The following is a 27727-nucleotide window of genomic DNA, read 5'->3' as shown; positions in this document are numbered from 1 at the left end:
TCTCTGGCGTGCTGGCTGGCTGGGGGCATTGGCTGGCTGACCCCGGGCCCTACCCTGAGCCCTTGTTCAAGTCTCCACTCTTTCTACATGATCTGAAGTCACATGGATGTTTAGACACCGAACTCCCATTGAATTAGGTGTCTAAATACCTCTGGGATCTGGGCCTTTGTGCCTCAGGTCCCTGTCAGTAAAATGAGGACAGTGGAATTTCCCCCACCTTGGGGTGTGTGTAGATGGTGAGGGCTCACGTCATGCTAAGGGTGGGCCCAGAACTACCATAGACTGATGCAACTCTGATTTCAAAGACAATAGGAGGCTGAGGGATCTGCGTTTATTCCCGTCCCGCTGGGCGTGCAGGGGACCCAGAGTGACACGGCTCTGTGTGTGTGGGAGGGCGGGGGTGAGAGGGACTCTGCTTTACTGTCTGCGTGGGGCGGGCTGCAGGGAGGCTTCGGGGGCAGGTTTGCTTCTGAGCCTTGGGGGGTGCGGTGGGAAGGGAAGCAGAGGGTCCCCCATTTCCCTGGCCTCAGCCATGTCTGAATCCCCCCCGAGCTAGGCCTGTTTGCTTAAGGATGGAGTTTGAGGCCTAGCTGTCTAGGCTCTCCAGTGGCTGCTGTTGCCGTGGCGACGCAGCACCTCAAACCCCCTCAGAGGTCAGGAAAATGGTGAGGCGTGTCTGGTCTGGTGGGTGGGGTGCTGCACTGGGAGTCTGGGCTCCTGGGTTCCTTCCCCGCCCCTGCCAGCTGCGTGACGCTGGACACGGCACTTTCCTGTGCCGTGCCTCAGTTTCCCTCCCACTCTTTGTCTCGTCTTGCCGGGTGTCTGCCCGGTGCCTACCAGAATAGGCTATGGTCTCACACGAGGCCTCTGGGTGCTACTGCAGTACGGATGAGTTCTTTTACACTTGGGAAACTGAGGCATGGAGCTGGGACGTGACTTGTGCAAGGTCCCACTGTGGGTCAGAGGCGGAGCCGGGAATAGAACTGAGGAGTCCCAAGAACCGGGGGCTAAGAGTGTGTGTAAAAAAGGACTTGTTGGAAAGTGAATTGTGCTCTAGTGTGTAATATTGCAAACCAGCGTAATCTCACCAGCTGTGCTACCTTTGTGATTTAAAAAAAATGACTTGTTGTTTGCTATCTGGGTTTTTTAAACTTTGTTTTCATTATCTAGCCTAAAAAAAATTAAACCGCCTTTGGGCTCCCAAGCACTAATTTATCCAAGTTAAATGATCTTTAAAATCTGCTAACGCATCATGGATCCTAGCTCCTGTAATTAATGCCTCTGTTTAAATCCTCTTCTTTCCTTAGGGGTGAGACAAGACGGACCCTGATGCTACATGCAGAGCTTTTGCTGAGACTTAAAAACAAAAAAACAAACAAACAAACAAACCCAAAACAAATCAAATCCAGCTTGAATTTCTTGTAAATAACTTGGCTTGAGAAGAAACTCACCATGTTTATTGTTGTTGTTGTTTTCTTCTCTTATGTAGCACCGAAGACATGTAGCCCTAAACAGTTTGCATGCAAAGATCAGGTTACGTGCATATCTAAGGGCTGGAGGTGTGACGGAGAGAAAGACTGTCCCGATGGATCCGATGAATCTCCTGATATATGTATGTATCACTTTCTTTCCTGCTAATTGTCTGTATTTATATTTTTCTACTGCATGCGTCTTCCAGGGTCCTGAACTGGCAGCAACATGAAAGTTTTTCCTCCCTCATTCATTTTCTTTCTATCGTACTGTTCACTTGCCACATCTATAGGTGCAGGTGTGACAGGAAGTTGTTAGAAGTATAAACCGTCCATTCTATATGACCCATCATTCTTCTGTCTACCCCAGTAACATGCTTCTCAAATGCACTGTGTTTCAAGGGGACCTGCTGCCTCACGGATACCTTTGAACATCCTTGTAACACTGTTATTGTTGGAATCACTGTACACTGGAAATAAAAAGAAACGGGAAACAGAGGATTTAGCAAGAGCCATTTACGTGGAAGGAAAGAACCCCGCAGCACTGTATGCTTCCTGCCTAAATTGTCTGCATGGGGCCTTCATTTTTGGTTCTTCGTGGGACTGTTGTCTTTGGCATTTAGATTATTTGTGTTGCAGAAGTAATGCTGGTTGGTGTTAGAGATAAAGGAACTGGGGTATAAAATGTAGTTCTCTAACCTCGTGCGTGTTTTGTTATGTGGCTCTCTTTGCAGCACAGGCTTGCATCCTGAAGCTTGGACCCTTGGTTTTATGGATCTTGGTGTTTGACCCAGCTGCTCATGAGGAGTTGGTCAGAGTCCACTGTTTCGGTGCTTAGGGGTTCCCCTCCTTCCCAAAGTTCTAGCTGGGCACAGAGCCAGGCCAGTGTAGAGCCTTTTCCTTCACCCCAGAAGTGGGGGATGTTGGCAAAGAAAGTGCAATGTGGAATGTTTGGCAGGCTGCTTTACTGGTGGGGGGAAGCTGAGAGGGAAAAAAGGGGGTGCTTGGGCAAGGGGCAGCCACTTTCTGTGTGTGTGTGTGGGGGGGGGGGAAACCCCAATGATCTTAACCCCATTGCAGAGAGGCACGACTCTGACAGGGATTACGCTCCTTGCTGTCTGCTGCATCCATCCTTTCCTGTAGCTGGCGAGGAGTGCTGGTCTCATGGGAGGAATCTCTGAGGCGTCAAGCTCTGAGTACCCTGGAGCGAAGAGCAGAGAGGCTGTCGCAGACCTGGGGAAGGGGGTGTGTCGTGCGGGGGGGACTGGGGAGAGTTTGATATACTTGCAAATTTGCTGCAGCCAGGAAGATAACTGGAATCTGCCCCTTTTGGGTGCAGACCTAACAGGGTGCCTGTGTGCGGGAAGGGCTGGGACAGAAGGGAAAAGGGACAGATTTTCCTGGAGTTGGGAACAGCCTCTGGGCAATCAAAATAGCAGTTCCCAGATTTGTGTGTTTGGTTTTGGGTCCATCAAGTTCCTTTGCCTCAGCTGCAAAGGCTGGGCGGGCCCCTCGCTGCAGAGCAGCTGCGTGGAGCTGTAGGGACTTTATGGGATATCTGTCTGGTCCAGCAAACGCTGGATCTTAAGGAAACAGAAAGAAAGGAGAGTAACAACAAACACATCTCGATTGTTCAGGAAGACCAAGGACTGGGGTTAAGCAGACCTGGATTCTGTTCCTGGGTCTATCACCGGCCTGCTGGGAGACCTTGGGCAAGTAACTTCCTCCCCCTCTGCCTTGGTTTCCCTGTCTGTAAAATGGGTACCTCATTGACAGAGTGCTTTGAGATCTACCACTGGAGCGCTCTAGCTGAGAGCCAGGCTCTGCTGTGTTAGGAATAGACCTTCAGTGACAAAGGGGATCGAACCATAAACACAGTGGGTGGCCCCATCTTGAGTTGGTCGTACACCGCAAGGGCTGGTCTGTCTTTTTCCCCGATGCTCTGGCAAATGTGTGTGTAACTTGCCTTACCAGTAAAGTCTCTTTGAATTTGTAAGGACTCTTGGTGGGCTTTTCAAGTAGCCTGAAGTGTGGGACAGGGTGTTAGGTGCCTAAATCCTTTTGATTTCGGTTTCAGATGTCAAATGCTCTTTGGGCTTTTTCCATCCTCCTAGCCTCCAGCACCGAAGTCGGTTCCTGGCTGCACCATCTGAAATAAAGGTCTTTCCGAAGCGGCCTTTTGACTCAGGTTATTTATTAAGGCACAGTGACGCAACCACCTCCCGATGGGAGAGAGAGAAGACGAAAAGGCTGGGACGAGCTATCTGGCTCAAAACAGTCAGCAGCCCTGGAAAATTCCTGTGCTAAACGTGGAGGCTCTTGCTGCTGGAACACATCCATCCTGGTAGATGTTCCACGTGCCCCATTTGTGCTCCCGTAACTGGGCTTTTTTTATCCGTCCAGACAGATGCAGCATAACCTCTAGCGCTCCCTGAAACTAACTTTTTCCACCTTTCTCCCGAACCTTCGTTTGCCAGCCTGGGTTTACCCTTGAGAAATCCATAGCCTGCCACGCACCCACAAGCACCCCACCACCCTGGGTGATTTTTCTTTTTTGAGAGACCCTTTTTCCGTCCTGTAGGATCTGCAAGGGTTGGACAGATGCCTCCAATATTCAGCCACCTCTGGGATGAGAGAGCCAGGCTTTCTGCCCCAGCAGCCGAATAGGCGAGAAAGTCTGGGGAAGTGTGAAATGAATAGGTTTCAAGGGAAGAAGGGATCTTTACCATCTCCTGTATAACCCAGGCCAGAGGGTTTCATTCCTTCCCTGACCTATAACTTCTAGGTCAGTTGCCTGAACTGGAATTGTGCTCATGTTCACAAACACACCTACATGTGCGAAAAAGAGAGTGGCAGGGGATCAACAAGAGGCCGGAGCCGATTTACATCCTGTCCTGAGCGACACCCGTGGACCTGTGCTCACTGCAACCACCGCACTGGGTTGTTGTGGCAGTCGTGGTGCAGAAGGTGTAGCTCGGGTGGGGGGGGCGTAGCTCAGGGCTGGGCACAGAGCCCACCCATCGAGGGGTGATGCAATCACAGCCCAAAGTGGCGCCGAGCGGCATTAGATGAGTGAAGAGATTGATGCTGGCCGTGCTGTTCTGTGACCTCTCTCTCGCCAGAGCCAGCCCGGGCCCTAGCTCTGCACTGCAGCTTTCTTCAGCTTGTGCCAGATGTGCGGCCCGTGGGGTCGGGCTGCCGCTTACCCCTCATGGCTCTGTCGTGTTGCATCGCTGGGGGAACCTGCCGCAGCCCCTCCTTTCCCAGCAGCCCCCTTGGATATGGCCAGCCTGCTCCTTTGGACACCTCAGAGCTCTGCTCCCACTTGAAGAAGCTTGGCTGAGCACAGATGATACCTACTCCCCCCTCCACAACTCCCTCACCTGAGGGCAGGCAAAGGGGCAGGACCTGAGCAGCAGTACTGCCTGCTCTCCTGTGGTACACCTCCAAGTAGACAGCTCGCAATCCTGCATCTCAGCTTTCCTATTCCTGCAGTTGGGGGGGGGGGGCTTTCAGCCATCTCCTTGCTCCCCCGCATTCCGCTCAGCCTCCAGTGTGAGTGAGTGCAGCCCTGAGGCTGCTCTAACAGGTTCTACACTGTTTCCCAGGCTCGGGGGGGGGGGGGGGGGCTGAGAATACCCATGCTGCCATGTGCTCTTGCCACATCCCTGATCTGCCTCCCACGCTGGGGGCTGGGAGCAGAGCTGTTGCAGAATGAATACACCAGCCATGGAGCGGCGCCTGATCCTGAGAATCAGGCCCATAACTTCTGTAATAAAATTCTGGCTGTCAATTGAGACGTGTCTCTGCAGCCTGAGCCTGTCGTCGGCAGGGACCTTCTGGGGACCTGTTCTCTGCGCTTAGCAAGAATCCCTTAGATATATTTGCTTGGCTGAGAAGCAACAGGCGTGTTTCTTCCCAGGACTGGTTAGACTTTGTGCAGTTGGCCAGAGAGCTGGGTGACTTCTCGGAGAGGCGCGAAGAACAGGAACCAGATCTTCGGTGGCTTTCTTCTTCTTTTTCTTCTAGGATGAGCATATTCTGATTGTTCTCAGAATTACAAAGAGTCAAGAATAAACTGCCCTTAACTCTCGGACAAGGCGTTTTCGACAGGCAGAGTGGGTAAAGGGGTAGGACTGGCTGTGTGGAACAGGGGCGGGTTGCTGTGTGGGCTGGGATGCGGAAGACTGGGTTCTGGGGTTTTGTTCCCAGTCTGCCCCGACTCAGCGGATCACCTTGGGCAAAACCAGGAGATCAATGAAAATTCCAGCCTGCATCTCTCTCTGCCTCTCAGACAAACGGGGGTGGAGGTATGAATAACCCCACAGCAGGAGGGGCAGGGCAGTCTAGCAAGTAGAGCGCTGGAGTGGAACTCATGACACCCAAGTCCCGTTCCCAGCTTGGGCACTGAACTTGGGGAAGTTTCTTCCTCTCTCTGTGTTCCTCTGTCCCCCCCCCCTTTTCTCTTTCTCGCTGTTTTGACTGTTGTAGAATCAGACAGTGTTGGGCCAGTGCAGCCCCCTGCACCGAGGCAGGGACAGGTCACCTAGGCCATCCCTGACCGGACTTTGTCCAACCAAAAGCCTCCAGTGACGGGGACCACTGGACTCAGCTTCCAGTGCTTAACTCCCCCGAGAGTTGGAGAGTTTTCCTAATATCTGACCTGGAGCTGTCCTGCTGCAGTAGAAGTCCATTGCTGCTTGTTCTGCTTCCCGTGCACATGGAGAACACTTGTTCACCCTTAACGTAGTTGAAGACAGTTGTGGGGTCAGCTCCTGAGTCTTCTTTTGTCGCGACTAGACTGCCCAGTTATTTTACCCTTTCCTCACAGGTCAGGTTTTCTCGACCTTTATCATTTTTGTTGTTTTTCACTGGACTCTCTCTAATGTGTCCACATCTTTCTTAAAGCGCAGCACCCAACGCCGGACACAGGACTCCAGCTGGGGCCTCACCAGTGCCTAGTAGAGCGGGACAGTTACTTCCCGAGTCTTACGTATGACCCTCCTGTTAGTACATCCCAGAAGGGTATTGTCCTTTTCCCACAAGTGCATCACATTGTTGGCTATTGTTCAATTTGTGATCCACTGTCACCTCAGGACATTTTCAACAGTATGCTGACCCCTGGGCTAGGCAGTCAATCTATTGCACGCGCGCCAAAGGTGGCACACGAGCTGATTTTCAGTGGCACTCTGCTGCTGGCCTGGGAGGCTCTGCTGCTGGCCTGGGGTACTGGCTGCTGGCCCCAATCAGCCTACTGCCTGCCTGGGGTTCTGTCCACCGGCCCCCTGCCAGCCAGGTTCCCGGCTGCTGGCCCCGCTCAGCCTGCTGCTGGTGTGGGGTTCTGGCCGTAAGCCCCTTGCCGGCCAGGGTCCCAGCCGCCTGCCCCACTCAGCCCACTGCTGATTGGGATGAGCAGAACCCCAGGCTGGCAGTGGGCTGAGCAGGGCAGGCAGCCGGGACCCCAACTGCCAGGGGCCGGCAGCCAGGACCCCGGGCCGGCAGCAGGCTGAGTGGAGCCGGCAGCTGGGACCCGGGCTCGCTACCAGTCTGGGGTTCTGTCCACTGGCCCCTGTAAATGTAAAATGCATTACTGGCACGTGAAACCTTAAATTACGGTGGATAAATGAAGACTCGGCACACTAGCTCTGAAAGGTTGCTGACCCCTGGCCTAGCCAGTTGTTCTCCACTTTGTATTTGTGTGTTTGATTTTCCTTTTGTCTTTATTACATTTCATCGTGTTGATTTCAGACCAAGTCTCCAAATTGTGAAGGTCCTTGTGAGTTCTAATCCTGTCCTCTAACATGCTCACAACCCCTTCTAGCTTGGTGTCATCCACAAATTTTACGTGCATTGTCCAACTCATTGGTGAAATATTGACTGGTACTAGACCCAGGACACAGCCTGTGGGACCGCACTACATGCATCTGCCCACTTGACAGCACACCACTGTACAGCACCTTCCACAGTGGGGCCCAGATCTCGGTTGAGACTTGTAGGTTGTGTCATACTATTGACTAGCATGTGATTTGTTGGTATCATGAACCCTGAGCTAGCTTGTCCTAACACTCCTGCAGTGATCAAGGTAAAAACGTGACTCCCGGTAGCAAACTGGAAATATTTGGCACTTATGCAGCTGTTTACGTCTTCAAAAGGTTATGCAAACATGAGCTAATCCCCCCCCCCATCCCTCCACCAGGGAAGACTTAGCTTCTGTCTACACTGCAGCCTAAGTCGGCAAAACCTAGGTCGCTCGGGGTGTGAGTGTTCCCATCCCCACCAGCGAGATAAGTTATGCCGAGGTAAGCGTCCATGTGCACAGCGCAGTGTCGGTGCGGGAGCTTCTCTCCCAGACAAAGCTTCGGTTGCTTGTGGAGGTGGTTTGTTATGCCAACGGGAGAGCGCTCGCCTATCAGCATAGAGTGCTTTCACCAGACCTGCTGGCGTGATGCAGCTGGATCAGTACAGCTGCAGAGCTGTGTTTAGAGACACAGACGCCAACTTTTCAAAGTGCTGGAGGGTGCTCGACCCCAAGGCCCCACCCCTCTTCCCACCTAGTTCCACCCCCTCCCCATAGTGCCATGAGTCCCCGCTCCTCTCCCCTCCCCAGCACCCCGCAAAACAGCTGTTTGCTGTGGGGATGGGGGGAGTGGGGGGAGATGCTGATTTGCGGGGCTGCTGGCAGACAGGAGCTGATTGGAGGAGGCTCCCGGTGGTGGGTGCTGAGCACTTACCATTTTTTTTCCCCTTGGGTGCTCCAGCCCCAGAGCACCCCGGCTTCGATGTGTATAGACATGCCTTTATTCATGCCTCTTGGGGGTACGTACAAAAAAAAATTTTTTAAGGTGATTTGCTGAATTCCTCTTGTCGCAGTTGCTGCATAAGATTGCCGGGTGTGGGCACCGTTCAGTTTATTTTACGAGCTGACTGAAGATAAGCAGGAGCCCTTTAAATCACAATATAAATAAATAAAACAACCCGAGTGTCAGGGGGAACAGGGAAAGGCCCTTCTCTGGAGCTTGAAAACCCCTTGCAATAGCTTCCTGCATCTCCGCTCTGTGATTTGTGTCATGGGAGCATCTCATGGACATTGCTGCGGGATGCGGGGTCGAAGTGCTGCCCTCAAGTTACTCCATGAACTCTGCTCTCGCTCGCGCTGGTGTGTCTTCACTGCAGCAAAGGAAAAGGTGGCTTCTCAACGTGGGTTCAAATAGCAGGGAAGTCTCCGCCACTTGGGGGAGCAGGTTGAGTTCATGCTCTCCGAGGAGCCTGGGGTTGGCTTGGAGTTGCTAACCCAAGCTGCCATGTCTTCATTGCTGTTTTACCCCAAGTTAGCTAATCTGGGTTAAGAACAGATCCATCCCTCCAGTGAAGACGCACCCTGAGCAGGGTCACGCTGCAAAGCAGCAGGCCAGCTACACACAGAGCGATGGGATTAGCACTGGCGGTGGGTAAGTTGTAACTCAAACCAATCCATCCTCGCTGCATCACTCCTGCATCAACAGCAGTTGACCCACCTGCCACGTATGCTAGAGATGTGTGTGCGCGGACGGGAGTTGGAGTAGGGGCAAAAATCAGGTTATACGTTGAGCTAACCCCGCAGAGAAGACATCCCTGAGTGGGCTCCAATTGAAATCAGGGTCCTGTGGTGGTCAGTGTTTTACAAACACTTAGTAAAAGAGAGCATCTGTGGGGTGGGTGTGCGAGTGCGTGCGCACCATGTACCTAAGTAAACTGGTGCAAATCCCAGTTGAGGGCCTGGCCTGGCTCTGCTCAGCTGGGAGCTCTGTCGGCTGGTTGCACTTGTTAGCTGCCTTGTGTGTAAAGCCCTGCAGCCTCATGTCAACCTGCCCCTGGTCCAGCCTCGCTTGCGCGCACCCGGGGATATTAATAGGGATTCCTGCTTGCTTTACATCTGCTCCGGACAGAGCGAGCATGAGCGGCGGCCCAGCTGTCAACACGTGCAGGGGGCTGAGAAGCCCCTATCTTTTGGGATTGTCAGAGGGGCTTTTCTCACGCCAGTCTGGCACCGGGGGCTTCAGCTGACTCATGTCCTCCTTATCTTGCTGGCAAGGGGAGTGATTTGTTTTAAAACCTGGGGTTGCAAGGGTGGCTTCTGCATGCAGTCTCAGGGAGTGACACAACCCTGCAAGGAGGCAGCACCATTTGCATTGCAGAATCAGACTCCTGTGGCATCAAGGGCTGATGAAATCCTGTCTGTTAACTGAGAGCTGGGAAATCTGTTAAGTATTCCCCAGGAGCTTAACTCTAAGCGTGGGAGTGGTCCCTGTTGAGTCCCCACTGGTTTAATTGATTTAAGTTAAACTGGGGCAACTCTTCTTTGCAAGGGAAGAGTCAGATTTTCAAAAGATCCTAAGTCCCCTGGAATTTTATGGGACTTAAAAGTGCCTACGTCACTTTTGGGTGCTTTTGAACTTTTTACCCAAGGCTTGCTGCAGGGGCAGTGTGGCTTAGTGGATAGAACACAAGACTGGCTCCAGGGGGAGCTGGCTTCACCCCCGGGCAAGTCACGTTCCCGTGCCTCAGTTTCCCCAGCTCTGACGATAAGACTACCAGCATCCTCTGTAAAGAGCTCTGAGAGCTATTGATAAGAGTGTTGTTAATACAGATAACAAAAGGAATGTGTTAATGAGACACAACACAATGGTAATAAAACCTCCCTAAGGGACTCCCGGCCAGCCTGAGACACTGCAGCACGTGTAGAAAGTTTTCCCTGTTGATGCCACAGCCCCACTTAGCTGCCAGCACATTGGTCAAATGGGTCTGGTGCATGCGGAGTGCTCTGCTTTTATCTGTTCTGCAGCTGAGGGGGCCCTGGTGTCTGCATGGTGACAGTTCCTGTCAAGAGAGATGCGTTTGTCTCTGCGCTTGTGGTGCGAGGCAGTGACTAATCAGTGTGAATCTGTCAGAGGGGCTGGTTTTCAGAAAGTGACCTCTGAATTTCAGCCGCCTTTAAGGCATCTTCAGGCAAGCACCCAAAAATGGAAGGTCTTGGCTCTCTGCTCACTTGCGTCTCAGGCTTATGTTCATGGGCGGCGGCTGCCATGCGGCTGCAGCTTTCCCTGTAGTAGAGTTCTGGAGGGCAGGAGCATTTCCTCTCCACATTCCCTATTGGTCCGAGGCGGCCCGGCCCAGTGTGGACACGAATATACCAGTATAAAAGTGTTTATCTTGGTATCACTAACTGTAGGGGGGGAAGCGGAGCTGGACCAGGATAAAGCATTGCTAGACCAGTCTAAGTGCATCTCCGTTAGACCTTGTACGGGATGGCTCTTTTCATTGAAAATGCACAATCGTCACCGTCACACGTACACCAGCGTGAAACTTGTGTGCTGGCCAGGCCTTCAGCTGTGAGCTTCTGTCTATTTTTGTTGTGTTTGTACAGCTCCTAGCACAGTGGTGGCCTGACCTGGGCCCGAGGCCACAATCCGAATACTAAATCATAAGAATCGGGGTTGGGGCTTTAACCTAGTCTCCCAAGTGGGTTTTATTTGAATGTTCCTTCCCGTCCCCGACACTCCAGCCATGTAGCTTGCGAAGTCCCCGGTCCTCACTTCGTGCTCTTCTTATCTCTTCACTTGTAGCTTTTACCCGTTTGTATGTGTCTTTGGGCCAGTGCCAGATCAATTACAGGCTGCATTTGTGGGGGGAAGAATTGCTGCTTTTCAAGTGGTTTTTTGAGGTTAAAAATTCATGTCTAATTCAGCCCTTTGGGGTGTACCACAAGCTTGTCACATGTAATAAATTGGCTCGTTTATTAACGAGCAAAGGCGGTTGAAAGGAAACAAAGTGGCTTGTAAATTAATCCTGCCCCATTTGTGATAAGTAGTTGATCTGCTCTTTCCACGGGGATAATGGGCAGGGAGATGGGTTTTGACTGATGGACTGTGTGCTTCCTTTGGGTGCCTTCCCTTGACCTGTTTGGAAACACAGCTAATTAACCCTTAATTTGCAATTATTCTGAGCCTAGGAGAGTGGTTTTATTTAGACAGAGCTCTCTTTAGAGGCAAAAGCTATTGTGTAGTAGCTGTTAAGAAGCCTCTTAACCTAGTGAGTTGCATTGTTATAAATCAAACCGCGTTATCCTCCAGAAGGGAAAGGAGCCGGAGATGCACAGACAAGCAATGGCAGAGTTTGAAGCAGAACCTAGGAGCCCTGGGTCCTCGTTCTCTGTTCTAATCATGAGACCCCTCTCCCCTTTCAGAGCTAGGGGTTCCTAGCTCCCAGCTCCTTCCTGTTCTAGCCCACTAGACCAAATAGACACCGGAGAGGCTATATAAACAGAATCAGTCCTAATGGGCTGCCTTTTAAAGTCACTACAGCCAAAACAAACAGGAATAAATGTTGCCCCCTTGGAAGCTAGGGTATTCCTGCAAAGAGCTGTTGGGGCTGTGTGTTCCTGGCTGGATCCAATGGCCTGGTTTCCTCATGGTATTGAAATGTTCTCCTGCCCCTGTCGCGTGAGGCAGAGAAGTGAGGCTCTGTGTGTCACAGCCTGAGCTTTTCTGATGGCTTCTAGGTTTTGCTGGGAGCTTGGTGCGCTGGGTCCGAAATTCCCCGACAAGTCGCCAAGTGATGATTGGCTGTTTCGTAGCCTGTGCGAGTGAGGCTGGAGAGCAGAGAGATGCGCGAAGGCCTCTGTCTAGGACCTGTGCTGAACAGGTCTCGTTCAGGGTTAGGAAAAGTACAGGCAGGAGGCCGGCTCTGTGACAAGAGGAGTGCGTGTCTGTGCATGCCTCTCCTATCCTCATCTCCCCTAGTGCCCGTTCCACCCCGAGGCTCTGCTCCTCTCAGCACAACAAAATGTAAATCGAATCAGTGCCCCTTCTCCCAAGTTCCCTGCACCATTCGCTGCTGCTAACTGGGTGCATGGATCAAGCCCTGGCCTGGACAAACCCTGTTCCCCCAGGGAGTGGGGCTGGCAGAGGCCTTGCCTTGGCCGAAGACGCTAGCCCGTCAGCTCAAATGGACGACTTTCGGATGCCCCTTCAGCTAGCGAGTGCGTCTGCAGCAAAGGAGAAATGGTGCGTCAGTGCGGGGAAACTCCAGGTCCTGCATGTCCCACTCCACAGGGACGTCACGTCCCCTTTCCCCTCCCTGCTATGTTGCACCTTCTTCCCACGACACATCTGCATGGCTTCCTGAATCAGTGGCCGTCCCTATTCTGTGCTTGAGCTGTTCTCGTGCGTACCGCCTCTGGCTGGGACAGGGACCGCCTCTGTGATTGTAAAGCACCCGTTGTGTTTACGCTGCTCTGCAAAATGGTGGTGAAAATGGCCCTGTCTGACTGGGCGGATTGCCTCCCTGTGCAGTCAGCCCTACTCGCTGGCTTTGTTCGTGAGCCCAGATCGCTCCAGGCGCTGGATTCTCTTCCTCCTGGTGCAGGATTCCACCCTCAGGTCCAGTGCCAGAGCGGAGCGGCGATGCTGGTGCAGTGCGTGAGAGGCTGTGGCTTGGCCGCGATGCCTCTTGCTGTTGCGGGGAAAGAGAGGGCACAGCACATCTGGTTAGGGGACCTGGGGATCTGCCTTCAGTTCTTTCCGGGGAGCTGTGTCGGGGTTGAGTACTGTGCTGGTGGGGCAGTTCCTAAGGTAGGACATGGTACTAATCACAGCCCATGCTATGCTGCTGGAATTAAGGTGTTTCAATCCTTGAGCTGATGAGGAAGTGGTTTTATGAGGTATTTGTTATAGATTCTCTCTGCTCTGCCCATCTTCTGATGCCAAGATGAGGCTAAAAATAAGATGTGCCATCCCAGCTCCTTCAGAGGGGCGTTTTCCCCTGGGTGCTGCCACCAGCAGGGAGGAAAAATACAATTTTTGGCTTGAGAAGGACCTAGAAACAGCTCCCCCCGCCCCCAGAAGTGCTGAGTGCTTGGCACAAACTATCTGAGGGCAGTTCACGCGAGGGGGCGATCCAGCCCTGGAGTGGCTGCCCCAGCCAGGGAACCCCACAGGGCATCCATCGCTGGGGGCTTCCTCGCCCCTTGGGTTCCTTTTCTCGTGAGGCAGGCTCCCGTTCCTGGCTGGTCCCTGTTCTGGGGGGAGTGGGCACATCTGGAACCCTGTGGATGTGCCTGTTCTGGCCTGCCCCAGGCAGCCTCGCAGCTTCGAGACGTGTGTCCTGACAGGCCCTGTTGAAGGGTGACGCTGGCCCAGGGAGTGTGGTGTGGGAAGAAGGGGTCGCTCTCCGGGGGGGTGAAGTTTGCTGTGTCTGACGAGCCAGTCAGTAAAAGTGCTGTGTGATCAGTGACTTGTGTTTCCTTACCGAGGTGAAATATCTACACAGACGCCGGCAGGGGTAGGGAGATGCAGCCACCCGCTGGAGGCCAAAGCTTCATTCGGGGCACTGGCTCCTTCCACTGCCGTTAATCTGGTCTCTCCCTTTGCCCTGGATCCTTGCAAGTCTGGCCCCTCTCAGCATGGCCCTGCGCGGAGGAGCCCAGGCGGGACTCACCCTGTGTGGCTGCATTACCTGTGCCCGTCCCCTGGGAGCTCGTGCCTGGCTGCCTGATGTGGTGTATTTGTTAGATCTCGGGTGGGGTTGGGGCAGCGCTTTGGACGGGAGACCCCAGCTACAGATCCCTCAAGGAGCACTGGCCCGTGGGATCGTGGGATAGCATTGGTAGACTCTCAGGACATGAGTCTGGGGGACCTGGGTCCAAGCTGTGTCCACTCTGCAAAACAAGGGGCTTGGCCCCTCCACCTCGCCAGTCCTAGAGCCTGAGCCCAGGGGACTTTGGGCTCAAGCCGGAGTCGGAGCCCGGCGTTGCGTGCAGTGTACCCAGACTCATGGAGGGCCGATTTTCAAAAGCAGCCAAGTGACAGTAACACTAAAGTCTCATTGGAAACAAGGGCAGGTTGGGCTCCTTGCCCCACACCTCAGTCATACGTGTGGACATGGGTTCTACACGCATGGGAGGGTTTGGTGTGGGGGGTAAGAACACGCAGTAAACCTGCAGTGTAGACATCCCTCAGGCCTATCTTGCAAATGGCACGGTTCTCCCTCGGCTCCAGTTTTCTCTGGTTTCGTGCCGCCTGCAGGTGTTTGCATCAGAGCCCAGTGAGTGTGAAATGCGAGTGGGTCCTTTTGCACTGATGGCACCGGGAGAAGGGGAGGGATCCGGCCCCTTGATCTGGGAGCTGTCTGGGGCTGGGTTCTCGTCGCTTGCATGGGCCAGGCCCAGATGCAGCCCCTGGTCCTTGCTGCAGCTCCCGGGCGTTGCTGTGATGCTGTCAAGCGATTCCCTTCCCCTCTCGGCTGAATCTCTCTCGTGTTCTGCTCTCTTCCAGGTCCGCAGAGCAAGGTGTTGCGGTGCCAACCCAATGAACATAACTGCCTGGGCACGGAGCTGTGCATACCCATGAGCAAACTGTGCAACGGTGTTCAGGACTGCTTCGACGGCTCGGACGAGGGGTCGCACTGCCGGGGTAGGGGAGCGCTGACGGGTCCCCGGGGCAGCCCCCACCTCCATCTGGGCTGAGACACTCCACTGTCGTGGGGGGTGGTTGGGGGAAATTCCTCCTTAAAGCGTGTCCACGCCGGCTGCGCCAGTGCCAACCCCAAGCTACAGGACGTGCCCCAGTAGAAGGTGATTTGCCCCAGTGGGTGGCGTGTTCGCACAGGAGCGATGCACTGGTGGAGGTACCGCAGTGTGACCCGCCCCACCACTGTCAGAGAGTCCTGGGGGCAGTGGGTTAGAAGACTTGAAGGTTCCCTCCTGCAGGAAAAATACCGATTGCTCCCGTCCCATCAAGCTGTTAAATAGCTGTGCTCTCTGCTGAGCGGAAGGAGGCGCATGGAGTTTGGGTTTGGCTTAGACATTGATTTCCTCCTTAGCCAGGGGTCTTGCTACCTTCTGTTGGGGGAAAAAAAACCTTCCTTACAGCAGCCAGTGTCGGCTTCTTAGTACCTCTGAGACGTTTCTTGGGCTGAACCCAGGTGCTAAGACGGCTCTGCTAGAGAGTAGACTCCTAACTGCCCGTAGCTTCCAACAGCTTGTGGTACAGACAAAACTACACAGGATCTTTTCAAGGGCAAGACAAAGATGCCACATTTATTATGATAAAATGATTTATGACCAATAAGTAATATCTTAATCCTTATACACACACATTATACCTAATACCTACACACCCACCCACCCGCCCATCAGATGTTCTGCAGCTGCTGCATAGTTACCAGTCCTGAAGACAGCTTAAGTTCATTGCTTGATTTTGCAGCTTGGGTTCGTAGCTTGTGGCGGTAACTGGCCAGGAAAGCCGGGCGCAAGGACGAGCTGGGTCTCTGTTGGGCCTGCACCGATGTCCTTCTATGTTGGCAGCAGAATATTACCCTCCCAAAGTCTCCCATCTCACCCATCCTTTTTGCAGGCTTGAGTTTGAATCCAGAGTCTATAGGTCTTGCTGTGTCACACTGCCTCTGGGTTTGGTGATTGATCACCCTTCAATTGCAGGCGTGACTTTCAGCCTTGGACCTAGCTTTGATCTTTCTTCTATTGTACCTTTTATTTTTAAGGTGGACTCTGCTTACTTTGTTAGGGCTCTTGTCTGCATCTTCAGCCGGTGGTGTTTGAACTTTATTTCATCAGGACAGGCTGGGGCTGGAGGTTGATTCCGTCATTCATACATGCCTCATTCACACATCTAAACTAACTAATAAGAGTACAGCAGAGTTTGCAAAAATGAAGGTTGGAGGAAGCTTTTACAAATGAAGTGAGCGTTTTAAAATGGGGTTTGAATTACAATATGGCAAACAGTGAACAGAAGTTACAGTGTAGGCGAGTGTAGTGAATGGTGAACAGAAGTTGCATTAATAAAGTGAACAATTAAAAACAATTTCATGTATCAGTTCTACAGGCTGCGTCAGGCTCACTGGCTTTCCCGCATCCGGGCCTGCCTCTCGCTTTGTCCTGGGCAGTCCATGCGGCTGCAGTACAAGCTTTCCCAGCAGGTCAGCCGGAGCTGTCGCAGTCGGGGGTGTGTGTGTGGGGGGCACTTGGTCTCTGTGGCCCCTTCTGTTCTGTGGAGGTTTGCTTGGGCCAAAGGGGCATTTTATGATGTGGCTGGTTCTCTGCTAAGAGACTGAACTGAGACCTGCCAAAGTCAGTACACACAGGGGGAGGAGGAAGCACCAAACAGTCATTGAGTGATAGTAATGTTGCATTGTTCCAGACCTGGGCTGGATCCAGTCTCAGGACCTGGGTTCCTCTGTGGAGGGACCGCTGGGCTACCCAGTTCTGTAGGGGCCGTGGGGACAGCATCCCTGCCCCACAGGGATGTAGGAGGCTGACTACGTTAGACATTGTGAGGTGCTCAGATGTGCCGGATAAGTACTGAAGATACAAGTACAGAGTCCCTGCTGCTTATACGGAAGATACCTAGCTCTTATCTAGCACTTTCCCAGAGAGCGCAAGGTCATTATTCCCAGTTTCCAGAGGGGGAAACTGAGGCACAGAGCAGGGAGCTGACTTGTGCAAAGTCTCCAAGCAGTTCAGAGGCAGAGGTGGGAATAGAGCCCAAGGCTCTGGAGTCCCGGCTCTCTCCACCGTGTCCCCGTGCCTTTATGAACCACCTGTTCAGGCACCTGGAAACGTTCCCCTTTGCATAAGCGTCTCCTCCCGGCTCCCTGCACCAGATCCCTGGCCTGAATGTGTCCTCCAAGCTATTTGTGTAGATTCATTTTATAGAACCACCCACGCACCCCAGGCAGCTGAGAGACCAGTACAGTGTCTCAACAAGTCTGGGGCGGGAGAGAGGGCTAATCAGCGGCTGAATCTGTGAGGTGGGGAGGTTTAATTCTGTCTGACATTGGGTTACACCTACTGCAGCTGGGCACGGAGCCAAGCGGGCGCCGGGAACGCTCAGCACTTGCAAGAGCTCTCAGAGGAGGATACTAAAAAGCCAAGTTTTCCTCTCCAGTTCTCAGTGGTGGCCCTGTGGATCTCATCTGGCTGGTGGGACCCACTGCAGTCAGCTAGTCTGCGTCTCTTAGGTGCTTCTGGGGCTCCCAAGCCTCTCACCCTCTCTAGCGTGTTTATCTTCACCCAGCCTTGAGGCACGGCAGGATTGTTACCCCCATTCGACAGATGGAGAAACTGAGGGGTAGAAGGGCAAAGTATGGTCCCACGGGGAGCTCGTGGCAGAGCTGAGGCCTTCTCTCCTGACTAGCTCACTAACCATTGGGCCACCCTTCCTCTCTGCCGCTGGAGTCTGGCCTGCCCCATGCAAGAGATGGAATTGCATCCAGTAATTCCCACAGTGGAGAGAATTGCTCCTCCTTGGATGAAAGGGGAAACTGAGGCCCAGTGAGGTGATGGGGCTTGCCCAAGGTCACATGGCTGATCCGTGGCAGAGCTCGGACTGGGACTTGGGCTTCCTAGGCCTTCACCAGCACACCTCACTGCCTCGAACGGTCACCCTGATCTCCACTCTGATAATAATTCTCCTTCCCCTGGGCCTGAGACAACAAACTAAGGGGCCAAGGCTTTTGTCTGCGGGGTTTAGGTGCATGATTCCCATGTGCTCCTAAACCCCACGGTCACTTTGGGAAAATCACTAGCAGCCCTACATGCTCTTCTCTAACCTGACACTGGCACGCCAGCTCCCAGTGCACAAGCAACCCTATGATAACAGATCAAGGGAGGGGCAAACTCAGCAGAGGGAGGGAAGAACTATTGGCTAGTAAAGAAGCAGAGATCCCAGCTGCAACCTTCGAACAGGCTATTCCTGGTAGCAGAGAAGAGGGAGCCACAAACCTTGACTGTTCTTTTAAAAATCCCCAAGGGCTGGTATTGTACAGGCACTGTTTCCACCGGAACAACATCCTTTCAAAAAAAAAAAATTAAAACTCTGATATTGTTGGGGTTTTCTTTGGTGCATGAGCTGGGAGAGAAGGTTCTGAAATGAACCTGCAGGCCTGCCAAACACCCTACAAAGCCGACAGACTATGTGAATGAGTCAGCTGGCCCACCCGGCTTATTAAACTTGCATATGCATAACACAGAGGATTTAGAGCGGGATTGTGAGCAAATCTATACCATTTTTGCCAGGGAAAGGGCACTCCTCCCGCTGTGTTAGACCATCAGCTGGCCTGGGGACTGTAGCCTGGGCCGTGACCTCCCCGTGCAAAAGCAAAATGTGAACATTAGGCATATGCTGTGCCAAAGAGGGTAACGGGTGCTGGCCTGGCTTTGCTTTGCTGGCCCTTGCAGTGTGGTAGATGGCTCAGAAATGGATTATGTCCACACTGCTCCTGCAGCCTTGTCTGCTCTAGAATGTGGGTGTGCTAGAACTATCGGGCTAGGTAAAGTGGTGACACACGCTAGGCTGGCTGCTGTTAAACCGGGATAAAGGGGAAATGAGCTATTTTACTAGAAGGCACCGTTAGCCTGGTATAACTGTGGCCAGACTAGGGGCGGGATAGATAAAATCATCCCCCTACCTGGCATCATGATGCTGGTAAAAGTGGCAAGTGTAACCCAGGCTTAATTCGGTTTAACTCTGAGCAAAAGTGAGTCATGCCGGTTTAAAAAAACAACCATCCTGCACTAATGGTAGCAAGTTAAGTCCAAAGATCGATTGATGGGAGACTGAGCAGCTCCCACTGAAACAAGTTGATCTGGAACAGCCTTCCGAGGGAAGTAGTGGGGGCAAAAGACTTTCCTGGCTTTAAGACAAAGCTTGATAAGTATATGGAGGGGATGTTATGATAGGATCGTTAATTTGGGCAATTGATCTTGGATTACCACCAGATAGGTCTGCTCAATGGTCTGCGGGGAGATGTTGGATGGAATGGGAACTGAGTTACTGCAGAGAATTCCTTCTTGGGTGCTGGCTGGTGACTCTTGCCCACATGCTCAGGGTTTAGCTGATCGCCATATTTGGGGTCAGGAAGGAATTTTCCTCCAGGACGGATTGGCAGGGGCCCTGGAGGTTTTTCGCCTTCCCCTGCAGCGTGGGGCACGGGTCGCTTGCTGGTGGTTTCTCTGCAGCTTGAGATCTTCAAACCAATTTTGAGGATTTCAATAACTTGGTCCTGGGATAGGGGTTGTTATAAAATTGGATGGGTGGGGTTCTGTGGCCTGCCTCGTGCAGGAGGTCAGACTAGATGATCAGATTGGTCCCTTCTGACCTATGAGTCTATGAGTCTATCTTCTACACTGGTGTAATAGAGTATAGACCATCCCTTAAACCAGAATCAGAGCGTCTACACACACATGTGGACTGGATTAACTAAATTGGTTTATATCTACATGTTTAGTTCTGGCTGTAACAGGGTCCTTGGGCTAGTGTGGGAATTTGCCATTGACACCCCCTCTGCCCCCCATGCTCCAGTTATGACCTTGCATCAGATTCTCCTTCCCCGAATGTCAGGGTGAGATCCACACAGCTGGAAGTGTTTACAGACCACTCCAATGCAGCTAAGCATCCTGGTTCCACACCCACTTCTGATCAAGGTGGCAGGAGGTGTCCTATGGGAACTGGTCGTTGCTCCCTGGTTAGTCGGCGTGGTTTCCCGAAAGGCTCCCCGACCTGGACTCGACCTCTGAACCTCCTGTAAACAAAACAGAGTAGATCTGGATGGTAAAACGTTATCTGTCCTCCCCGATGTTTGTTGGGGACCCTGGCAAGAGGCTGCAGGGACCTGGTGCGAGAGGTTGTGACATTTCCTATCTGGTTTTAATGTGGTTTTGGGGCAGGGAGGGCTTTTCTGAATCACAAACAGTTTGTTTAACCACAGAACCTGTTCTCCGGGCTCTGCAGTGCTGGTTTCTGGAGATGCAGATTTGCGGGGGCTATGGGACGTGAGTGGCGTGCTGCTGCCATCCGTTTATGTTCCTGCGTCCCCCCCCGCCCCGCTCTTGCCCAGCCCTGAATGTACTGTACTAGCAAGTTAACTATCTCAGGTGTGACCCGAGCCCCCATCCTAGCCCTGCCCCTCGGGGGCAGGAACAGGGGAGTTGGGTCTTGGGGTTGCTCTGAGGAGAGGGGTGCTGGTCAGTGAGTGTTTAATGAACTGTGGTCAGAGATGGCGTCTCAAACCCTCCCCTGCGCTCCGTCCTAGGTCCGGAATGGAGCTTGGGCCTAACGGCTGCCAGTTACTAATAACCTGCACTGGATTTGAAGTGCTGACCCCTTACCTCCCTTCCCCCTTTTCCCACTCCGTGCCAGCCAGCCCCCCGCCCTGGGGCGGGATCGGAGCCAGCACCCCCTCGAAGGGAAAGACCCCATTCTCCACCACCCTGAGCCAGCCAGCCAGCCCCCCGCCATGGGGCCAAATCAGAGCCGGCACCCCCTAGAAGGGAAAGGCCCCATTCTCCACCACCCCGAGCCAGCCAGCCCCCCGCCGTGGGGCCAGATCAGAGCCGACACCCCCTAGAAGGGAAAGACCCCATTCTCCACCACCCCGAGCCAGCCAGCCCCCTGCCCTGGGGCGGGATCGGAGCCAGCACTCCCTAGAGGGGAAAGGGCCCATGTCCCATTCCCAGACTCCTTGAGCCAGCTGCTCCAAGCTGTGGGATGCATTTGATCACGAGGTCTCTGAGAGGGCTGCGAATTTTCTCAGCTTGGCAAGGTTCACGGTTAGATTGTTTTGCACACGGATTTGAGTTCATCCCACTTTCCACTTCCAAGCCAGGGCGGTGTTGGGCAGGAGAGGGAAAAACCCCTTCAAACAAAGAGACCTTTGTGGGCTGAAGTGCTCTTCTGCTTCCCACAATGAGTGTCCCTTCAGCTACGAAGCCTCCCTCCCAGCCCTTTGTGCATTAATTGGGTCGCAGAAGCCTGTCTTATCACTGCCGGGGATGCCTATTTCGTTCTTGGTTTGCTTGTGCGGAGCAGCTTTCTGGCTTGCATGGGGCTTTGAAAGCACGACCGTGTTCCCAGGGGGTTGCAGTTAGCACCCGTGCAATGCACTCCCGTGCTAGTGAGATGGAGCATGGTGCAGTGGTTAGGGCGTTAGCTAGGAGTTGTAGGTTCAATTCCTTGCTTTGCAAGAGGCTTCCAGGGAGAGGCATTTAATTTCTCTTTACTGCTTGCACCTCAGTTTGACCTACCTCAGAGAGACATGTGAAGACAAATTCATTAAAGATCCAGATGCCCAGGTACGGTTCCCTATAAACGGGCATCACGTGACTACAATGTGCCTTGATATATGCAGATTTCGCTAATCTAGAGTCTGAATTCTGGTCCCCTTTTTATCGGAGAATCTCGCTGTGTGTGTAACAAAACAATGCCTACCTCCCACCTACTGCTGTTCATCAGCGGACCTCAAAGCTATGCAGCCTGTCCTCACGATCCCCTGGGGAGCCAGGGGCAGATCCATGAGCCTCGCATTACGGGTGGGGGTCCGCGGCACAGACAGAGGGGCTGGGAACTGAGCCGAGGTCTCCTCTGCGCATTGCGTGGATGTCTGTATAATTACCCCCTTTCGTAGCGTAACGAGGCCCGTCAGGATGTGACCTTGCTGAGTCTGGGAAGCCGTCAGTTATTGGCAGAGCGAGATGAACGCTCCGGGCGAGTGCTCCGTTTCTCATCAGTCCCAGGCTACCTCAGAGCACAGGGCAGCGCGCTGCAGATGGACACCTGATTAGCATTTATTTCATCCATGGATAGAAATTAATCTGTTCAGAGTGGGAGCCTCCTGAGTGTGGGCCTAGCCTTGGGCGCAGGGGAGGTGTGGGAAGCTTGGGGTGGACCCCTCCCAGGAGCATGGATATTTAATGCATCCAGCTCCTGCCTGGGAGGCTCTTAATAGACGGGCAGGGACGTGTTTTCCCTGCATTTGCTGCCTGGCTCCCTGCTGAGCTCCTTGGTGGTAGGTAGGTCTGGGGAGGAGACAGCACTGGACGATCACCACAGGGCTTCCTGGGGCCTTGCAGCGATGGTCCAAACCGCTGCCTGTTTGGACCAGGTGCTGCCATCCAGAGCCACACCCCGCCCTGCTCCTTCTCTGCTCCAGGAGTCCAAAGAGTTCAGCACTCAATGGGAATCCTCCCATCCGCTCCCCCCACTGAGAACAATGGTGTATTCCCCTGCTGGAGAACAATGAGGGAATTCCCCCCGCCTCCCCCCGCTGGAGAACAATGGGGGAATCCCCCCATTGAGATCAGTGGATATCCCCCTGCTGGAGAACAGGGAGGAACCCTCCCAAATGGAGAATCCCCCTGTTGCATGTATTGCCTGGAGCGTCCAGCCTACCCCATTTCAGTGCTGGGTTCTGCAGGGCTGTCAGTTGAGGTGTACAGGGATAGAGGCAGCTAAGAACAGAGGATACTGGCTCCCTTTAGCTTCTTAATTCTGAGCGCTGGGTTTTGGGTGGGCAGGGTGCGTCCTGCTCCCGCCTCGCAGTCCCTACAGCAAGCCTTTGTTTGCACTGTTTAAGGCGATCTCGGGGAGCATGCAGTGAACGCACACCATGGGGCTTAAATTTCACTGCAGGCCGGGCAGCAGGAGCCCAGAACCGGGGCTAGGACCTGTCTTCAGTGCACCCCCTGTCACGCTCTTCTTCCCTCTTTGCATGCGAGTTTCCAGAGCCCCATGGGGCTGAGCGAGTGGCCCAGCGCAGCTCTGCTGGAGAAAGGGATGTGGTCGAGGAGGGACGCTGGTGCGCTCTGGATGTGCGTGGCAGGAGCTGGGTTTCCTGCTTCTTGCCTTTTGTGGCTGAGCCTTTAAATAGGAAATGCTGAGCCATGCAGCTGAGGTTAGAGACAATGTGACTCATATTTCAGAATCAAATTCCGTCACTGTTTCAAAGTGGCTCGTGCAGCCTTTTCCTGTCCTGGGCTCAGGTGACCACGTTTGTACATGCATGCCGGACGATTTCCGGGCTTGTGGTGTTCTGATGGCCTTGGGACAGATTCTCTGTTGCCATGGACTTCTGTGTTCCCTGAGCCACAATTGGGGATCAGGGCCCCGTTATGCTAGGCGTGTGTAAACAGAACAAAAACACAGGTCTTGCGCCGATGATCTTGCAGTCTAACCGGTGCAAAAGAAGTGTAAACCACAGCTCTTCTGGTAGCGGTCTGCATCTGGTTTGCATTGGTGGGAGCATCTACACATGGAGCAGGGTGAAGGTGGATTGGGCTTGTTGTCTTTAGAAGTCCAGCTGGGAGATACCCTGCCTAGAAATCATCAAACGTATCCTTTTTATTCCCCAGCTCCCACAAAAGCTTTACACACAAAATATTTGAGCTTGCAGGATATGCCTACGCTGCACAGGGTCATTGCAGCACAGATTGGTGTATCTTGGCCAAGTGGCGGTGGGGCCATGTGTGCCCACCTAGGATAAATGCTCACATTGCTAGCCTGCCCTCTTATTCATTTGCTGCTAGTTTTAGCCAGGCGGGCTAGGTAAAATCACAGAATATCAGGGTTGGAAGGGACCTCAGGAGGTATCTAGTCCAACCCCCTGCTCAAAGCAGGACCCAATCCTTAGGCAGATTTTTTGCCCCAGATCCCTAAATGGCCCCCTCAGGGATTGAACTCTCAACCCTGGATTTAGCAGGCCAGTGCTCATACCACTGAGCTATCCCTCACCCCCAAGCTGGCCCCTGTATGCCTGCCTGAGCTGGAATTGCAGGGTAGATGTACCCAGAATGGGGTCCTTCTCCCCTTTTCACAGGTGGGGAGCTGAGGGCTGCGTGTGGCAGTGACCTGTGCAAGGTGTCACAGGACGTCAGTGGTAGATCTGGAACTTGACCCCAGGTCTCCCGAGTCCCTGTGCTGTGCCTTGGCTATAAGCCCGTCCTTCCCTGCTGTTACTCAGGCTAGTGGGGATACTGCTAAGGCTGGGGGGCCGGGGGGGGGGCTGGTAATGACACCACTGTTCTCTGTTCCCATCACCTGCCCAGATGTCTGAAGTGCCCACTGACCCCTGCAGTGACGTTCTTCCCCCTCATCTTCTTTCTTTAGAGTTTCTGGCCAACTGCACGGCTCTGGGGTGCCAGCACCACTGCGTCCCAACACTCGTCGGACCCATCTGCTACTGCAACAGCTCCTTCCAGCTGGCCGAGGACAGGAAGAGCTGCAAAGGTTGGAGGCACATGGAGAGGATGCAGCCTGTGAACACAGCCGCAGTGGGGGTGGGGACAGGACTGTTGGGGTGCAGCGTCAGCACAGCGGGCAACGTGTGACCAGCCCGCCGGGGGCGAGGGTAGGGTGTGGGGTGGCTTCCAAAGGGATTTGGGCACTTAGTGCCCATTAGAATACCGCAGCTTTGAAAATCCCATCCTGAGTGTCACAGTGATGTGTCGGGGTTGTGTAGTAGCCCAGGACAGAGCAGCACAGCAGATTAAACTGATTCCCTCCCCACGGGGTCCCCCATTGGAGCACTGAGCAGGTGTCCCCCATGAGGGTGAACAGGATTCTTGGATGCATCAGGAAGAGGAGATCAGCCAAGCAGGAGAGGGTGTACGGCATGAGTGAGCCCAGCACTGGGGGCTGTGGCCAGGTCTGGGGTCCACTTCAAAAAGGGGGCTGCAGAATGGGAGAGGGTCCAGAAAAGAGCTCCGAGAAGGACTCGCGCTCTGGGAAGCCTTGTCGCAAGAGACGAAAGAATCTTGGTCCCTTTAGTTTACTCGGGAGAAGGTTGAGAGGCGACGTGATCGCGGGCTCCGAGTCCCTGTTCGGGGAGAGCAGAGTAAGAGCCAGCGGGTGGAAGCTGATGCTAGAGAAATTCAGACTGGAGAGAAAGGGGCAGATTTTGAAGAGTATCGTTTCACCAGGGCTGGGGTGGATTCTCTGTCACTCGGCTGATGTCGGTGAAAGTTCTGCTCTGGCTCAGCCGGACGTTCTGGGCTGGCTGCAGGATTCACGTGGTGAGAGTCTCTGCTCTGGGTGACACAGAGGGACACAGACTGGAGGATTGCACTGGTCCCTTCTGGCCTTTAAACCCTACGATTAGACTCCCCTGGTGTGGGTGTGTGTGTGTGTGTGTGTTCCTCCCACATGTCCCATTCCCTGCTGCTCCACCGTGAGCACGGGGGGGTTCTGTCTTTCCCTGGCTCACTGGGAGCGGACGCAGTTGTGAGATCCAGCCTTGTTTTCTTGCTGTCCCCTGTAGACTTCGATGAGTGCACCATCTACGGGACCTGCAGTCAGACATGCACGAACACGGAGGGCTCCTACACATGCAGCTGCGTCGAGGGCTATCTCCTGCAGCCCGATAACCGGTCCTGCAAAGCAAAGAATGGTAGGTGGTGTTTTTGTGGTGTGGCCTTGCTTCTGGCTGGCTCCAGCTCCCGGGACCTGGGGATGCATGCAAAGCCACCTGGCTGCTCCAGAGCGTGCGTGGCCCTCCTGCCGTGTTTGCATGTGATCTAGGGGTGTTGCATGTGCAAAGCCACCTGGCTGCCCCAGAGCATACGTGGTGCTCCTGCTGTGTTTGCACGTGATCTAGGAGTGTGTGCATGTGCAAAGCCACCTGGCTGCTCCAGAGTGTGCGTGGCGCTCCTGCTGTGTTTGCATGTGACCTAGGGGTGTGTGTGCGTGTGCAAAGCGACCTGGCTGCCCCAGAGTGTGAGTGGCGCTCCTGCCGTGTTTGCATGTGACCTAGGGGTGTGTGCATGTGCAAAGCCACCTGGCTGCCCCAGAGCTGCCCTGTTTGCACATGACCCAGGGGTGTGTGTGCATGTGCAGAGTGACCCGGCGGCCACACCACACATGCGAGGTGCTTGCAGGGGGGCCTGGTGTATGTGCAAAGCTACCAGGCCGCCTCGAGCACGCATGTTTTGCAGGTGATGTCGAGAATCGTGACTCTCCATGTTACAGCTCAGTCTCCTGCCCCCAGACCTCTCCCCTCATATTCCCTCTTGCTTGGATCAGGCTTTGGGTTCCCTGCTGGGGCCTGGGGCATAGATTGAGCAGGAATCCAGCAGCCTGCTTAACCCTCCCTGGCTGTTCCCCTCACCCCCCCTTCCAGAGCCTGTGGACCGGCCCCCGGTGCTGCTCATCGCCAACTCCCAGAACATCCTGGCCACCTACCTGAGCGGCGGCCCCGTGCCCAACATCACCCCCACCAGCACCAAGCAGACCACGGCCATGGACTTCAACTACATTGAGGACACGGTGTGCTGGGTCCACGTGGGCGACAGCGCCTCCCAGACTATCCTCAAGTGCGCCAAGATCCCCAACCTGAAGGGCTTTGTGGAGGAGCGCTCCATCAACATCTCCCTCAGCCTGCACCGTGAGTGGCCGCTTCGGTGCTTTCGCCCCTCCCACCTCCTCCTCCTGCTGCGTCTGCGCCTCTTTAAATGCACCCCTCCCACCCCGGAACAGACCGGAAAGGGGGGATCCTGGGGGTCTGGCCTGGGGTAGACACCGGATCTTTAAGCAATTCGGTGCACAAGATCCTTAGGAATCCAGTGGGCTCCGGGGCTCTAACTCCCCTTGGGATCCTGTGAAAGGCCTGAATGTCTTGCGTTAAAGCCAGTCAGAACCATTTGTTTATTTATTTGGTTGAAAAATATTTGGTTGATTTAAAACAGCTTTTTCCCAAGGGCCTGCATCTTCCTCCTCCTTTTGCTTTGATCCCCTCCTGCCTCCTGTTTACAATTTCCAATGAGCTGCAAGCGCAGGTCAAACGCTGCGGTCCGAGATCGATCAGCCCCTTGTGTGGTGCTGGGGGTGGGGGCGGGGGGGATCGACCGTGGTTGCTTGTTGTTTTTGTATTTGAGCCCCGTGCTTCTGTTGCCTAAATCAGCTCTGGCCGTAGCTCCATGGGGGGAGGCTGAGTCATGGCCAGCAAGTCGCAGATGGTGGGTTTAATTCGGTTTGCGTCTCCTGAGCTGTAACGAGACTGGTTGCCGGGGGCGCCACTTGGGGTTTTGGGCAGGGGGGAGGCTGCAGGTTAAAAAAACGTACGGACCGCTGGGCTCAGCTGTTGGGCCAAACGGCCGGTGCTGTTTTATCAGTAGTAAAGCTGGGGAGTGACTAGGCTAGGGGGCTGGTATGGAGGCTGGGGTGGGGGGGGCCAGGAGGTGGCGTTTAGGGCCTTGGGGGTGTGGAGCAGGATCAAGGGGCTTGGAGGGCGGAGATTGGGGTAGACGCCGAGGGTGTGGGGGGATTATGGGTTGGAATCAGGTGAGGTGGGGGACAGGCCTTGGGCCTGCAGCAGTGCTCAGCCGGAGGACGTGCTGGGAGCATGAGGGAAGGGGGCTTTGCCCCTTTCCGCCCCCCCCAGCCCCCTTGTGGTGCCCTGGTTGCAGCAACCGAGTCCAGTTCAAGCCCATCGGAGGGAGA

At 54.0% G+C, this 27727-nt stretch overlaps 1 protein-coding gene across 1 annotated transcript in view; it reads left to right on the top strand.

Moving 5' to 3' along the window:
* LRP1 (LDL receptor related protein 1) overlaps positions 1-27727 on the top strand; it is a 180201-nt gene that overhangs the window by 38935 nt on the left and 113539 nt on the right. Inside the window, exons 2-6 of the mRNA XM_030554642.1 lie at positions 1490-1612; positions 14780-14917; positions 24401-24520; positions 25551-25679; positions 26409-26672. Coding sequence (XP_030410502.1) covers positions 1490-1612; positions 14780-14917; positions 24401-24520; positions 25551-25679; positions 26409-26672 — 774 coding nt within the window. The remainder of the gene's footprint in view (positions 1-1489; positions 1613-14779; positions 14918-24400; positions 24521-25550; positions 25680-26408; positions 26673-27727) is intronic.

Source organism: Gopherus evgoodei, chromosome 3, assembly GCF_007399415.2.
Source record: "Gopherus evgoodei ecotype Sinaloan lineage chromosome 3, rGopEvg1_v1.p, whole genome shotgun sequence".
Lineage (NCBI taxonomy): Eukaryota > Metazoa > Chordata > Testudines > Testudinidae > Gopherus > Gopherus evgoodei.
The sequence above is the reverse complement of the archived record's forward strand: the minus strand, read 5'-3'. Positions and strand labels throughout refer to the sequence as shown.